The sequence below is a fragment of the Euphorbia lathyris genome, chromosome 9, assembly GCF_963576675.1.
Source record: "Euphorbia lathyris chromosome 9, ddEupLath1.1, whole genome shotgun sequence".
Lineage (NCBI taxonomy): Eukaryota > Viridiplantae > Streptophyta > Magnoliopsida > Malpighiales > Euphorbiaceae > Euphorbia > Euphorbia lathyris.
In genome coordinates this window covers 39,159,923-39,176,118 of record NC_088918.1, presented here as the reverse complement: position 1 = coordinate 39,176,118, position 16,196 = coordinate 39,159,923, and the positions used below count along the sequence as shown (strand labels likewise).

General features: G+C 32.6%; 1 protein-coding gene across 1 annotated transcript; it reads right to left on the bottom strand.

Annotated features, from left to right (window-relative positions):
- Positions 1 to 2,828: 2,828 nt before the first annotated feature.
- On the bottom strand, positions 2,829 to 4,162 carry LOC136206075 (protein RGF1 INDUCIBLE TRANSCRIPTION FACTOR 1-like). Its single transcript, XM_065996994.1, has 3 exons — positions 3,985 to 4,162; positions 3,470 to 3,901; positions 2,829 to 3,237 (listed from the first exon to the last, which is right to left on the bottom strand). The coding sequence occupies exons 1-3, from the start codon at positions 4,048 to 4,050 to the stop codon at positions 3,043 to 3,045; spliced, it is 693 nt and encodes a 230-aa protein (XP_065853066.1). The 5' UTR covers positions 4,051 to 4,162; the 3' UTR covers positions 2,829 to 3,042.
- Positions 4,163 to 16,196: the final 12,034 nt, after the last annotated feature.

Here is a 16,196-nt window from a genome sequence, read left to right as displayed (position 1 = left end):
CAATCATGAAAACATATATGAATGTGGGAAGACTCATATGTTAGGGTTTAGGGATGTTACAATGAGGGAGCGTCGGGTCAAGCAATTAACATGCAGAAATCAAGTATTTTCTTCAGTTCTAACGTGCATGAAGATATGAAAATTTCCATCAGATCATTACTTAGTGTCAACTCACCATTGGACATGGGGCGTTATCTGGGCCTACCCTCGCTTATAGGAAGGTCCAAGTCTGTATTTTTTAGTTTTATGAAAGACCGACTGTGCAAGTGGCTTAACAGTTGGGGCTCTCGATTTCTATCCAGCACTAGTAAGGATACTCTCCTAAAATTTATAGCTCTGGCAGTTCCCACTTTCTATATGAGTGCCTTTTTGTTTCCCTGATCCTTATGTGATGAATTGCTGCATATGATGTACTTGTTCTGGTGGGGTATGAAAATGGAGGGTCAGAGAGAAATTCACTAGTCAGATTGTCACAAGTTGTGTGATACCTGCAGTAGTGTAGGTTTGTGTTATATAGGGATTTATTCTTTTAACTTAGCCCTGTTAGGAAAACAAGGTTGGAATCTCATTCATAACTCGAATACTCTGGTAAGCCATATGCTCAAAGCTAAATATTTCCCTCAGGATAATTTCCTTAACTCTAAACTATGCATTAATCCTATTTATGTATATAGAGGTATTTGGGGTTCACGTGACATTCTAAGCCTTGAGTTAAGGTGGTGGCTGGACAATGGGGAAAATGTTCATATTTGGAGGGACCCGTGGATTATTAAGCAAACTGGCTTCACCCATTCCCCAATCACTGACTCACTTATTAACGATGCTAAGGTATCAAATTTATTTTCTTCAAGTGTACGTCGATGGGATCGAGCTAAAGTGGCGAAATTGTTCAATAAATCAAAAGTTCAGGCAGTTAGTAACATGTTGCATCCATATAGGCTTAAGGAGGATCGATTAATCTGGCATTACACAAAAGACGAGTTATATACAGATTTCCACAACACCAATATTAAAGACTAATATCTAACAAGCTTCACATATCTCCTAAGATCAAATTCTTCCTGTGGTGAGTTGTTTCTAATTTATTGCCTATTAGATTACAAATGCACTCGAAAGGGATGGACATTCCACTTACCTATGTGTTGTGTGGAGAATAAATAGAATACATCTGGGATGTTTTTCTCACATGTCTGTTTCCAGTGCCCTGTTGGCAAGATGCAAGAATTAATCCATCTTGGGATGCTGATGCCGAGTTTAGAGATAAAATGTTCGAATTGTGTGAATCACAGTCGTATGACTGGATGAGATGGTGTGAGAGGGCGCGGAACCCGATTAGCCTTTTGTGTTTTGGGACTCAGGCAAATGGGATTCCGTTTTGATATTTCACCGTCACTTACCGTTTTTAAGGGAGATGTTTAGCGTGTCCCTTTCGGTGAAAGCATTATTTTACTTATTAGCCTTTTATTATGTTTTTAGGCTAATAAACATATGTCAAAGTCGCCATCCGGGTTTAATGTCCGAGAACATATAATAAACAGATGAAACGCAGACTCACAACATATCATCTCTTCAAAGTTAGGTTCGTAAATTAAATGGTTTGAGAGTCTGATTAATGAACACGTAGACTTGTATTTTATTAAAATATCATATATAATCTAAGTCAAATTCCATTTTAATTATCGTTTTACAGAAGAAAATGATAAATGAATACGGGAAAATAAAAATAGATTACATCATAATCAAATGGCACAAATAGCCCTAATACACCATTTCTAGTCCTAAATAAACTATTAAATCTGTAAAACTGATAAATGTTAGTTGCGGGACATTGGACCCGTCTTTTGGATTAAACTACGATGCCAAACTCGATCAAATAGGACTCATTCAAACCCTAATAAATCTAACACAATAACATGCAATTATATCCACAAGCTAGTTTATAGTTCTAATCGGTTTAATATTTCTAAAAAGGACTAAAATACCCTTTGTAACCCGAGGTTGATTTTAATTCCATACGATTACATACGAAAACATATAAATACAAAATAAATATAAATTTACCGAAAATAGAATATTGTAACTCTACCTGGACTAAAACATGACTCTATATGTCTGACTCTGTCACTAATCTGGCACGTAGGTAGCCGGTCGGCAACAATGCGCCAATCGGCTTCCTGTCGTAGACAACAGAATTGTGTTTCAGTGAACATAACAACAGCAAAACCCCGAAATACTGATAAACGAAATAAACAAGTTGCAAATTAAAACTTTTAAAACCCTTTAGAATATACCTTTAGAGCTACAATCTAGTTTTGTATACGGTAGACCCGTGAACACGAAATTCAAGAGACATGAGCGGCAACCCAAACCCGATGTATTGATGATCAGAAAAACTTCAAAAAATAGAAAAGATGATTCTAAATATATTTAAATCAACTTGTAGTAGAAATAATTGATTTTTGAACCTGAAAATGGTTTCTAGAAGTTTATATTAACTTGAGAAACTTGAGATACAAAGAATGAATTGTACTAAATTCGATTCTTCTGTATTAACATGTGTTTACTTGTTTGAATCGGTGTTTAACACTAAAAAAAACAAATGAAATCAAAACAAAATCCTTCCTACTTTCCTTTGTTTCTATTTTTTCTGTTTCTGTAAAGCCTTTTTCACCAAAAAAAAAAAAAAAAAAAAAATGTTCTCCTGCAAATGACAGTTTCTGCCCATTTTCTTAGAATTTGTCATAATTCGAATTTATAAATGCAGAAAACTAGTTGACTATATACAAAGCGACCATTAATTCATTAAATGAACTATCAACAAAATTACACAAGGAAGGAAGCTAAGATTTGTTTTGAATACATAAGTATAATATTTACATATTGCATTTCTTGAATTAGCATCTTAATTTTATAAATATATTATATATATGACATTTGAGTCCTTATTTTAGTTGTAGGTATTTACAAACAGAAACATCGGCCTGCGTTTGAACAAAGGCACATATGTTAGAAACATATATATATATGAAATAATTAGCAGTTCTAGTAATATCCTAGTATGAAGCCTCCCATTGGAGAGCGATGTGGGATTCCCTTTCTTCTCTTAGCAGTTCTAGTTGGTGGTGGTGTTGATGGTGTAAAGCTTTCTATTATTTTGCTTTTTCTTCCTTTATTCTTCTTTGATTCTTCTGCCTCCTCCTTTTTCTTCTTCCTAAACTTCTTTGATGTCCCAACTATCTGAATAACTCACACATATTAATCACTTTTCAATTAAAACATGTGCATACACAACATTTGTATATCTAATAATCCAATTAACTATTTACCCGTTTTTAATGGAATGTACAACAATTAATTTTTAAAAGAAAAATGTGTTGGAATAAATTGAACAAACAATAAATAATAGGGAAGAGAAAAACAGAACCGGCCTTATCAATACAAATTAACCCAAAAGGGAAGAAAATGATACCTTACAGCCAAGAGAACAGAAAGAGAAAGAATCAAGAAGGGTACGGTGGCAAACTTGACAGGTATTGGTGACTCCTTTGCCAGGCCTTGGCTGTGGTCTTTCATTTAAAAAGACTATCCTTGCACTGTTGATTATGTATGTTTGAACTCCAGTTATGTCCATGTATTTCTGTATTTCATTTACTCTTATGACATCATGATAAGATGATCTCCTTATCTGTATGGCTCTATGCTCTTTATGATATGAATATACGCATACCGAACATAGACCACCATTGCTGCAATCCAAGCAATACATATTGCATTCACTTTTATGAGCATCGCCATGATGCTTGCATTGAACAAAAAAACTTGTCTCTAGTAGAGGTTGCAGCCATGGCGGCCAATTTGTTACTTCTCCTTCTTCTTCATCTTCATCTGGACCTCCGCCCCCCTGTTTTTTTTGTTTTAATTCATTAAATTGAGTGAATTAATTAGGAGATAATAATCATGAACATGAAAAAGAAAAGAACAAACCATGATTCTTCTTCTGCTTTTGGGTTTGATTTCTCTCAGGGTGACTTCTGGATCATTGATCATCATCTTTTCAATTAGAGAGAGAGACTTGTAGTGGTGGGTGGAAGATGGATGGGTATGAATGAGAGAGAGAGAGAGAGAGAGAGAGGGGTGCTTATCTTTGGCTTAAAAGTCTACTGCCGAACCTAATTCCCAACCTGAACCACCATTATATTTAATCAATTCATATTTTAATATTCTGCGTTTGGTTTAAGGAACTCACCTTTCTCATTTCATTAAATCGTCACTCCATTTTATTATTTTTTATTACACTTAAGTCATTGCTTATGCTGTCACTAGTACTAATTACACAATTAAAAAAACTAATCACAACTCTTTTTTTTTTTTAAGAATTTTCTCTTATAAATAACAAATAGTTATAGGTTTAATACATCATTAGTACCTTTTAAGTTAATTAAAAAAACTGATTGCCTTCTCAAAATTTTAAAAGTGATTACTTAACACTTTAAATTTACTTAAAATATTTCATTAACCTATTAAATTTACATAGAAAAAATAGAGATAAATTTCAAGTTAAAGCACATATCATTATAAGCAATTTATCAAGAATAATATATACTTGTAACCACAACGATATATTAATTTAAGTTTAGAGGTATATAAATCATTATAAGCTAAGACATCCTTACATTCGTAAACTTACCATGTATTTAGCCTAGTTTATATTTTAACATTAACCATTAGACATATAAAACGTAAAATTTGTAGAAATCAGTATTTGTATATAAGTGACAAACATGTGAGATTTTTCGGTGGTCGGATATTTGGTTCTTTCTCCAAATCTGATTCCTTCCGATAAAACAAGGAAGTCGTCGGTGGTTGGAAGGAGATTTTCTAATGCCTAAGGTGTTGTTTGATAAAATTCAAAATTAAATTTTGTACTGAATTTTTAAATGTTCAATATTATAAATGCTAAAAATATTAAATAAAGTAATTGTTTGCGCCTCTAGTTCAATTGTCAATGCAAGCTGAATTCGTGATAAATTTTTAATTCGTTTCCCATTAAATTCACGTATAATGAGAGATGAATAGCCTTCACTAAACATAGTTATTTCAATGAAAATATATAGTTTAGTCTAAAAAATATAATAAGTAACCATATGCTAGAGAACACTACCAAATTAAGAGATTTTGATATCTAATTCCCTAAAAAATTTATTACCTTACGCATAAAAAAAAAATGCAATGCCTGTGTATTAATTGAGATACTTAATATAAAATTCTAGTTCATTGTTTGGATTATCATATTGTCTCCTTATATTTAAGAGTTTGATGTTTCTTGACATATACCATTTTAAATAGAAGAAAATATATGTATAATATTGGCAAAAAAACATAATTAATTAAGTATCTAAATTTTATCTGTTTTAAGGATCAAACTCTTGATTAATTATTTTTTCACATTGAATCATTGATTATTGATTTTGTTATTGATCTGGTCCTTATTTAATTTTTCCATCAAATTTGGGTTACACGGGCCTTTGAAGGATTCAACCTGCTAACGTGGACATTTTCAATTCCATGTGTACAAATAAAAAAAAAAACTTTCTTGACTGGGTGAGAGAAAATAATAAGTAAAAAAATTACAGAAATCTATTTCCACTAAGTTCTTTTGAAGTTGGAAATCCAGCTTGGAACAATCTGTTAGAAATGGATTTTGGTGTTAGGGGAGAAGATCGATTTGACGATTCTAATGCTGGAAATCGCGAAATAAAAGAGAAAAAGATCTAGTTTGGAAGAACCTACTGAAAATTGATTTCTGTAATTTCTTTTTACTTTTTACTCTCTACCTATCCTAGTTAATAAAATTGTTATTTTGTAGAATCGCTCTAACGATACATACCGCCGAAGTTCGATGAAAGAAATTAAATAATAATTAAATAATAACAAAATCAATCAATAATCATCAAAAGTTTGATGCGAAAAAACAATTAATTAGAGTTAAAACAAGTAAAGTTCAGCAGTTTAATTTTTTTTTTTTTTTCTTTCTATAATATATAAAGTTAATGGGTGGGCATTTAGAATATAATTTGGACATGTGTGAAAGTAGATATCTGAAACTTAATTTGGATTTTCAACAAGTGGAAAATATGCAAAAATAACTACTCTTTGGAGAAGATAGATGTTGATATCATATGCTATTGGATATCAATTTCAATTATTATAAAATACAACAAATAATCTGGACCATATAATTAAATCCTCATAATGTCTATTCATGATTGTGAGTGGACGCACATCCCATACCATAATATTTTATTTGTATGAAGGGAAAATGCTTCCTAACCTCCCTGAATTTTCATGTTTTCTTAATTGGCCCCATAATATTTTATTTCTTTTATACTAACCGCCCCAAAGTTAACACTCCCATCAACCGTCCTATTCACGCTCGATATTAGCACCTTGCACCTATTTTCTGCCACGTGCGACTAAACTCATGTGGATGACTCACCACCTAACCAACACATTTGTAATTAGACTTGGTATAGGCCGGACTCGGATCGAGTCTTTCAGGCTTTTAATAAAATCTCACAGGCCCAAACCAAGCTCAGTCCGTAATAAATTGAGCCGGGTTCGGATTCGGACTGGATTCAGGCCTAAAATATAAATCACAATAAAATCTTACAAGCCCAAACCTAGCTCAGTCCGTAATAAATTGAGCCGGGTTCGGATTCGGACTGGATTCAGGTCTAAAATATAAATCACAAACCCATATGTGTATTAAAATAAATATACAATTAAAATATCATATTAACTTTTCTTAATAAAAAAAAATACACACAACACAATATTTAATAAATTTATATTAAAAAAATACAATTAAAATGTCACACCATTATCTTCAGGAAAATATAATTAATTTATATTTATAAATACATATATAGTATATCGAACCCCTTCTCTTCTCTCTCGAAACTCCGCCGCCCCCCATCTCTTTTCTTTCTTTCTTCTTCTACTTTTTTTTATCTTTTCTTCAATCTTCCCAACCAAACCCTGTCTCACTTTAGTTTTAACAAAAAGAAACTAGAAAGAAGCTAGATCTAGAGGAGGGAGAAGGAAGATTGTCTTCCTTCTTCCTCCTCCCATCTATGGCTATATTCCTACTTTTTAGCTTTTATTAGTGTTTTGTTTCTTTTTTCCGTTAAAGTTCATATTTTTCTTTGGATTTTTTTCCGTTTGATCTGCATCTGTGAGCTATATCTCTCCCATTTACACTTTTTCCGGGTTTAGCAAAAGCGGAAGCGTATTATCTTATACGTAGATCCATAGATCTACGGGGTTGCACCAACAGAAATGACTCAGATCCGAATAGTCGGAAGAAATTAGATGATGATGATTGGTTTGCAGCTGTTTTCCGGTGGATTTGGATTCAAGAGAAGTATGAGTTTTGTTGTCCTGTTATTTTCATTGTTCCTTTTATGGTATTTTCTGCTCTTTGTAGTCGTTTTATTCCCTTTGTGGTATATTTTGCTCTTTGTAGTCTTTCTATTCCCTTTGTGGATTGTAGATTAGGCTTTGACCTTTGTATGGGTAAGGTTTTAATCCTTACTATTTTCATGTACTCGTATTTGATTATCTAATGAAATATATATGCATTATTATCAAAAAAAAAAATAGTATATCGAACCCAGGGCCGGCCCTGGGACTAGGCCGGGGGTGCGCCGGCCTAGGGCCCAAGGCTGTAAAGGGGCCCAAGTTTTTTATTATGCGTATAAGTATATATAAACTGTAAAAAAAAGATTTACAACAAATTTAATAACGATCCTAGTGATAAATCTTATACTTGCCATCCTATGCATTGTGTGTTCGAATCTTCGCATGGGCATATTTTTCATTTTTAGGTATTAGCTTATTTTTCATATGCTATTAGCGTATTTTTCATATTTGTCAGCATGTTTTTCATTTTTAGATGTTATCACAATGAGATGTATTAGCTTGTCCGCAGAAATCAAATTCTTTTTTTCTAAAAAAAAAAATATTAAAATAACGACATATTGAAAAGTAATTTTAATTATATTAAACCAATCGAAATATTAAAATAACGACATATGATTTTTTTTTTGAAACCAATCGAAATGTATTAAACCAAATCAGCAAACAAAGCATTACAAATAACGGAAGGTGGACTATTCGTCCATTCCATAGCATCAGACATATTGAAAAGTAATTTTAATGATATGATTTAATTATAATTTTTATAACCAATTGTGATATTCATATAAAAAGCTCTAATAATTATTTAAGTTTTAAAAGGTCTAAATAATTAATATTTTAAATTCAGAAGAGGCTCAATTGATTTTTTTTTAATTTTTTTTTTTTAAAAAAAAATTTGCGCAATGCGCTTACATTAAAGAAGAAGGAAAAATCTCCACCACATCCGGATGTAATTCGAACCCATGACCTCCTAAGGCATAGGTAAGCTTCCAACCACTAGGCTAAGAGCTTCATTTAAGAATTACTCTTATATTTAGCCTTTGTGATATCTAAAATTTTGTCATATCATTTGTTCACATTTTTCCGTTGAAGTATTTCCTATAAGTGACATTTAACCCAGTTTGGATGGAAAATTAATCAATTTGTTAGTTTTTTTTTTTGTTACATGACACAATTTTTGACACGCGATACATACACACGACAATTGATTTAATTTTTTACCATATGGATTTAATATTTAGATAAATAAGCAATTAATTTTTTTCTTATTTATCCATGTATTAAGTCTATATAGAAAAAAAATAAAAAAATTATTGGCAAAAAATTTAACAAATCGATTAGTTTTTTTTCCAAAATTAGTTAAATATCCCTTATAGAAATACTAGCAAATGTTATCAAATAATACCACATTAACCAAATGATAAAATTTTGGATACCAAATGGGTCAAATAGGGGTTTAATCCATAATTTAAAGAAATTGTGAAGCATTTTTTTTTTATAAACAATTGTATTTAGTGAACATAATAATACATATTGTATAGTTAATAATAAAACAGTTTTTTTTATTTATTTATCATTTATTGAAATATATTTTAATTTTTTTTACGTAAAATATTTTATTAAAGGGGCTTTTATTTATTATTCCGTCTAGGGCCCGTAAATTATCAGGACCGGCTCTGATCGAACCGAGTTAGTCCAATGAAAAATTCATATAACCCAAACCCGCTCAGTTACTGACGGGCTTATATGGATTTGAGCCGGACCAGATCTAACACCAATTTCATGTGTCCAAACCCGATTAAATAGGTCTGGTCGGACTTAGCGGGCTCACCAGCCCATGCCTAGATGTATTTGTAATGCCCTATTAACACCAAATTCATGACCCGATCCCACAACACTCTAACCCGCCTAAGATTTAAACCCAAATCGATGAAACCGAATCTGCTATTGGAACCAGTCGTTCTATTAGAAGTCCTATGATATCATCCATTTCGAAAACAAAAAATACAACATAATAGTTTCCAAACACATAGAATCTGATTCCAATTCTGACTATAATTCTAGTTGAAGTGGTACCTAAAACTTTTTAATTAATGATAATTTCTTTTAAAAACACATTAGATTTTATTAACATGAGATTCCATTAAAATTCCTACTTTTAAAGAGTTTCAATTTGATGTTATATCAGATTTTACAGATATGTCATTTCTTTAAAATTCATATACTTTTCTGTTTTAAAGTTTTATTGATTTGTAACTGGTTACAATTTAATTTACAACTCTAAAATAGATTAAATAAGACACCAAATCAGATTTTAATGACATATCACCTCATTAAAATAACTACAAATTCCATTTAAAACTTCGATCGTCAAAAAAAAAAAAAAGAGAAATATAATTAAGAAATCATGAAAGAACAATCACTGTTCAATACGGAAATTAAAAAAACTTGGAACAACATCATAAATCATAGAATAAGAGCATAATTTATAAACAAGAAGACTGAGCTATGATGTGAGCCACCTCGTTAGCTTGTCGTGTTATAAAACGAACAAAGTAATTGTCATTATGGAAAAGAATAGATTGACACCGTTGAATGATACTACCAAACTCAGAATAGAAAAACGAATTGCATCAACTACGGTTGATTTGTATCTAACAATAATTTAATTCAAGTTGAATTAAATTATCATATTAAAACCAAATTTCATTTAGGCCCCGTTTGTTTGAGGGAAAATATTTTGTTCTGGAAAATTTTATGTAGGGAAAATATTGTGCAGGAAAATAAAATAGCTTCCTATGTTTGGCAACAACACTGGCAAATATTTTTCGGTTTTTGGCTACAACACTGAAAAATATTTTCCAACCACTAAAAACGTGAAAAAACACAAATATAAAAAGTGAAAATTTGTTAGAAACACAAAAAGTGAAAAAATACGAAAATCACAAAAAGTAAAAAAATATTAAAAACGTGAAAACATGGAAAAAAATGGAAAAACACGAAAATGTGAAAAAAATAATGTTAAAAACACGAAAATGTTTTTTTAGATTTTTGGCATTTTTTGTACGTTTTCTCGTGTTATTAACGTTAGTTTTTTTTTTCATTTTTTCTTCATTTTTTCGTGTTTTCACGTTTAGTTTTTCGGTTTTTTCCTTTTTCACGTTTTTTTTTCACGTTTTTATTTTTCGCATTTTGTTACTTTTTCGTGTTATTCATGTTTTTTCACGTTTTTCGTATTTTTCACGTTTTTCGTATTTTTCACGTTTTCGTATTTTGTTTTCATTTTTCGTCTTTTCATGCTTATCATGTTTTTCACTTATTATCACGTCTTTGTGTTTTAGCATTTTTCACGTTTTTCTGTTTTTCGTATTTTTTCACGTTTTCGTGTTTTTTTTTGTATTTTTCACGTTTTTATATAATTCGTGTTTTCTCACTTTTTCATGTTCTTCATGTTTTGTGTTTTTCACGTTTTTGTATAATTCGTGTTTTGTATCGTTTTCACGTTATTCATGTTTTTCCGTATTTCATATTTTTGTATTTTTATATTTTTTAACGTTTTCCCTATTTTTCTCTAAACGCGTATGTTTTTTAACATTCTCTTATTTTTTCCTTCATTTTCCATTGACTTACCACTTATTTTCCTTTGACTTATTTTTCTGCCCGAACAAACACTGAAAATTTGAGAAAATATTTTCCTGCAGAATATTTTTTCCCAAACAAACATAAGCATTCTTAACAAATATTCAATTATTTTTTAAAATTTTCAATTTCAAAAATTTATGAATTTGTAAATGACTGTAATTTAATTAAAATAATAGTGGAATTAAAATTCATATTAAAACTAATTCATTGTTATACTGTGGAACGTGTTGGAATTAGATCCATTTAATATAGTCGCAAGATCGGAACTCATGCAAATTCATCGAGATCAATAACAGAAGCATACGTGCATCAATGATGCAATAGATTGCACGTAATCGAATCGTATCAAGTTGATTGGCCTTGTAGGACAAGAAACGGCTTGAATGTCTCGCTCGATAGGGGATAATGCAGAATATGGAACGTGTCTGTCCTAAGGACTATAAAAAATTTATTTATAGTATAATATAACAGGTGTAATTACTATTCTATCCATCATAAAGTTAGATAATTACAATTAGATATCTACACATAATTAAGTTCATACCTTTATATACGCATTAGCACTATTAAAAAACAAGGCCGCATGTCTCATCTAGATTCCGCATAGGCGCTCGAAATCAAGAATTCGCTTTAATATTCTCCAATTAGTTCCTCTAGGTGTTTTTTTTGTCTCCTAGGCGTCTTTCCACCTAAGCGATGATGAATAAAAGTTTTTTTTTTTGCTTTATTATAATTTACTTTTGAACATTGTCGCATTGTTATTTGTGAATTAGGTTTATTAGATTCATATATTTTGGTTTAACTATGTTCTCTACATATTTTCATGATATTGTTTAAGATTTTAAGAACATTGTTTCATAGCTTTTGGTGCATTATATTACTTATGAATATTATATTTTATTTTTTGAGTTGTTTCATTGATATTGTTATTGAGATGTTGATGTTGATGTTTGTACATTTTTAAGGAATACGTTACAAATATATGTGTTTTTCTATATTAAATAATTTTTTATATTATTATTTTTAGATAGTATAATATGCATGTTAATTGACTTGTGTTGGCGGTATTTTTAAAATATCTCAATTTTCAACTTTGATAAGCTAATAGATTAAAATTTGTTAAAATAAAAATGTGGGACATGCCAGAGAAGTTAATTCTCGAAGGATAGAATGGTAATTTTAGGAATAAAATAAATGATTTGCGTCTAATAATGAGTTGTTCTGATACCACTTGTTGGAATTAGATCCATTCAATATAATCGCAAGATCGAAACTCATGTCAATTCATCAAGATCAATAGCGCGAGTGTACCTGAATCAATAACGCAACAGATTGAACGTAATTGAAAGCATATCAAGTTAATTGGCCTTCTATGACAAGAAACAACTTGAATGTCTTCGCTCGATGGGGGACAATATAGAATATAGAGTGTGTCTGTCTTGGAGACCATGACCCCTATTTATAGTAAAATATAACGGATGTAATTACTATTCTTCCATCATAGAATTAGATAATTACAAACATGTATCTACATATATCTTTATATATACATCAGTCCCATAAACTAAATTAAATCAATTAATAGACAAAAATTATGATAGTCCATAATTTAAGATATTATACACATAAAACCCACATTGTGGATTTTTTCGAGTAGTTATATTGCTTTGTGGAAGACCTTTTATTGTCCATCTCAGGATGTGTTTGGTTAAAGAAATTTTCACTACGGAATGGAAATGAAAATGGTGTACACGTAATTGCAGTTTGGGACTTGGAGTCCCGGCAACAATTAAAATTGTTGCAACACCACAACTTCCTCTCACCCACTAAGGAAAGAAAGAATGCAGCTCAAATGGTGGAAAACATTCTTCAACCTAAAACCCTACAAAACAATTTATTCTCCTTTTAACTAGTTTTTTTTTTTTCCATTAATATAAACTTGTGTTTTGTAGGAAGTTTGAAAGGAGTGTTTGTTGCTCATTTTCATGCTCCCGTTTGCTTTTTCACTTTAAAAGAGATAGTTTTAGGTTTTTGGTTAGTGACATTTTTGTTTGTCTTTTACAAAGTATGGATTATCTGCTTTTTGGAAAAATAGTTTTTTCCAACCGCAAACAGTAGGTAAAACAAACGGGCCGAACTCTCATTGTTTGTTAGCAACTTATCACTAAAGACTACAAATTGGTATGTATTATAATTATGTAATATGTTTACTTGTGTGCATTTTGTGGTTTTTGTGATTTTTATTGTTTTTTGTAATTTTCCCTATAAAATTGTTTGAAAAAGAAAAAAAAAATGAAAAAATTGTTAGAAAGAGACCCAAACTGGATAAAGAAAATTCTGAAATTATAAGAAAGTTACTGAAATTGGGAAAAATCGTTTGAAAATGACTAAAATTGGATAAAAAAAATAGGGTATTTACCGCAATATTTTTTACGACTACCGCCATATTTTGACAATTATGCCCTCCTTATAATTTAAACTCAAAACCCCAAAAAACAATTTCCTCTCTTTCTCTCCCAAGCCTAAAAATTCTAATTGGACGAAAATGGACCCAAGCATTCCCGAAGACCATGATTTCGTACACGAGGTAATCCTACTATATAAATTTAAATTAAAATTTCGTTTTTCGATTTTTTTTTTTTATGTTTTGGCCTAAACGGACGGCCGATGCTGCTCGGCCGCACGGTCAAACGGACGAACTGCCCGTTCGTCCGTGCGGACGAGCGGCATGCGCCGCTCGTTCGGCCTACGGAACGAGCGGCATGCGCCGTTCGTTCCACCAGCCGAACGAGCAGCACGCGCTGACCGTTCGGCCTGCGGAACGAGCAGCGCATGCCGCTCGTTCGGCCGTAGGCCGAAGTGGCGTGGCCTGCCCGTTCCCACGTACGGTGGAACGGGCAGGCTGCCCATTTAGGCAAAAATATCTCAATTTTTGCCATTTTAACCGGGCTTGCTGTCCGTTTAGCCTATACGAGGCCCGAACAAGCTCGGAATTATAATTTTTAACCCTCCTAAATTTATATTTTTATATTTTTAAATGTATTATTAATACCTACTATGTAACCGAATGTCATTTTTCAACATTTTTTTACATATTGTTAATACATATTATGCATTTTTTATATATTAAGGAACCATTAGAAGATTGGCAACCGGATGGTATTGATTACAGTTCTCGTTTTATAACGGACACTGTTTTTGCTTCGTGTGAAGATGCTGTTAGTTGGGCAAAACAGGTAGCTATTCGAATTGGGTTTGAGATTACAATATCTTCGCATAAAAATGGTGGAAAGCAAAAGCAATTGAGATGTTCACGGGGTGAACGCTACAGAGGGAAACAAGATGACGCAGGGTTAATACGAAAAACGAAAACTAAAGCGTGTAGGTGTAAATTTGAGATCAAAGCCTATCAACGGTCAGACCTTACTGGTTGGAGTATAAAGGCTAAGGCTGGATTAACTGGTCAGCACAATCATTCGTTACGTGTGTATCCAGAGGGAAGTCGGCAGATGAGCGGACTCAGTATCGCATCTAAATTAATCGTTCGTGATATGAGTTCGGCTCAAGTGAAGCCTTGTGCTATTTTAGCAGCCGTTAAAGAAAAGCATCCTGAAGACCACCCAACAATTAAACACGTCTACAACTATAGAGATAAGATGAGGAATGATGGGTTTGAAGGTAGAGACTTGGCTAGTCAGTTCTATCATATCGCTCTCGAGAACAAGTATGCTCTTTATACGCAAACTGAGGGTGATTCCAGCGTCATTACACATGTGTTTATGGCACATCCAGAATCAGTAGATTTATTCAGGACTTATCACTGGTACATCGGCATTGATTCCACATACAAAACCAACAAGTACAAAATGCCATTTGTTGAAATTGTTGGGATGACGCCTTGCAATAACAATTTCAAGATCGCATATGCCATCATTAAAGATGAGACTGAAGGAAGTTACCGTTGGGTCCTGCAGCGGCTGAGGGTTTTGATTGGGTTTGATCTCAACCCGACTGTTATCATCAGTGATAGGGAGTTGGGGTTATTGAAACCGATTCTGGATGTATTCCCACATACAGCACATTTGCTATGCACTTGGCATATAAACAAGGATGTAGAAGATCGGGCGTACAGAATCATGGGAGACAAATCAATTGCCGGTAAATTCAAGAATGGAAAATGGAGAACATTAATTGAATCTTTATCCATTGTGGAGTACGAGGAAAATCTGGGCAAGATGCAGGATTCGATGAGCAGGTACAAAACTCTTATCTCGTACATTGAGGAGACGTGGTTGGTGCATAAGGAGAAGTTTGTTGTTGCATGGATGAAAAATTTCTTACATTTTGGCAACACAACCACTTGTCGTGTGGAGAGCGAACATGCGAGTCTAAAGCAATGGCTTAATACATCCACAGGATCGCTGGACACGGTATGGCAAAAGGTTCATAAGCAGATAGAAGCCCAGGCATCTCATATCAGGTATTTTTCAATAAGTTCTATTGGAAGATGTTTGTATTTTTTATCATGTATTTGTAAATCTCAGTCAACTGATAGTATGTTTATGTTCTTATTAGGTACATGCTTGAGCAGTCCAGGCTTCGTAAAGGAGTCTCTTACTCCGGATTCCCCTTTAACCACCTGGTATGCAAAGTCTCACACTACTGCATGCAACTGATCAATGTTGAGTTAGCTCGCATGAGAAGTTTGAGCCATGAAGTGAATGCGCGTTGCGGATGTGTATTGAGAACCTCTCATCAGATACCATGTGCATGCGAGATCAAACAAGCTTATGAGTCCGGCGATATTATAAGTGTTGAGAGGGTTCATGTGTTCTGGAGAACACTTTTGATTAATTATGGCCAGACTCATGAAACTGAAGGGTGTCATGATCAGACAGAAGATGAGAGATATTTTAAATCCTTAGTTGACCAGGTATCTAAAGGTGGCCCAGCCTTGTTTCGAAACATTTCAATACTTATACATGATCAACTACACCCTGATCAAGCACATTACACCGAACCTGATGTGAAAATTAACGTTTGAGGACGACCGAAGTCGGGTAAATCTACAAAAC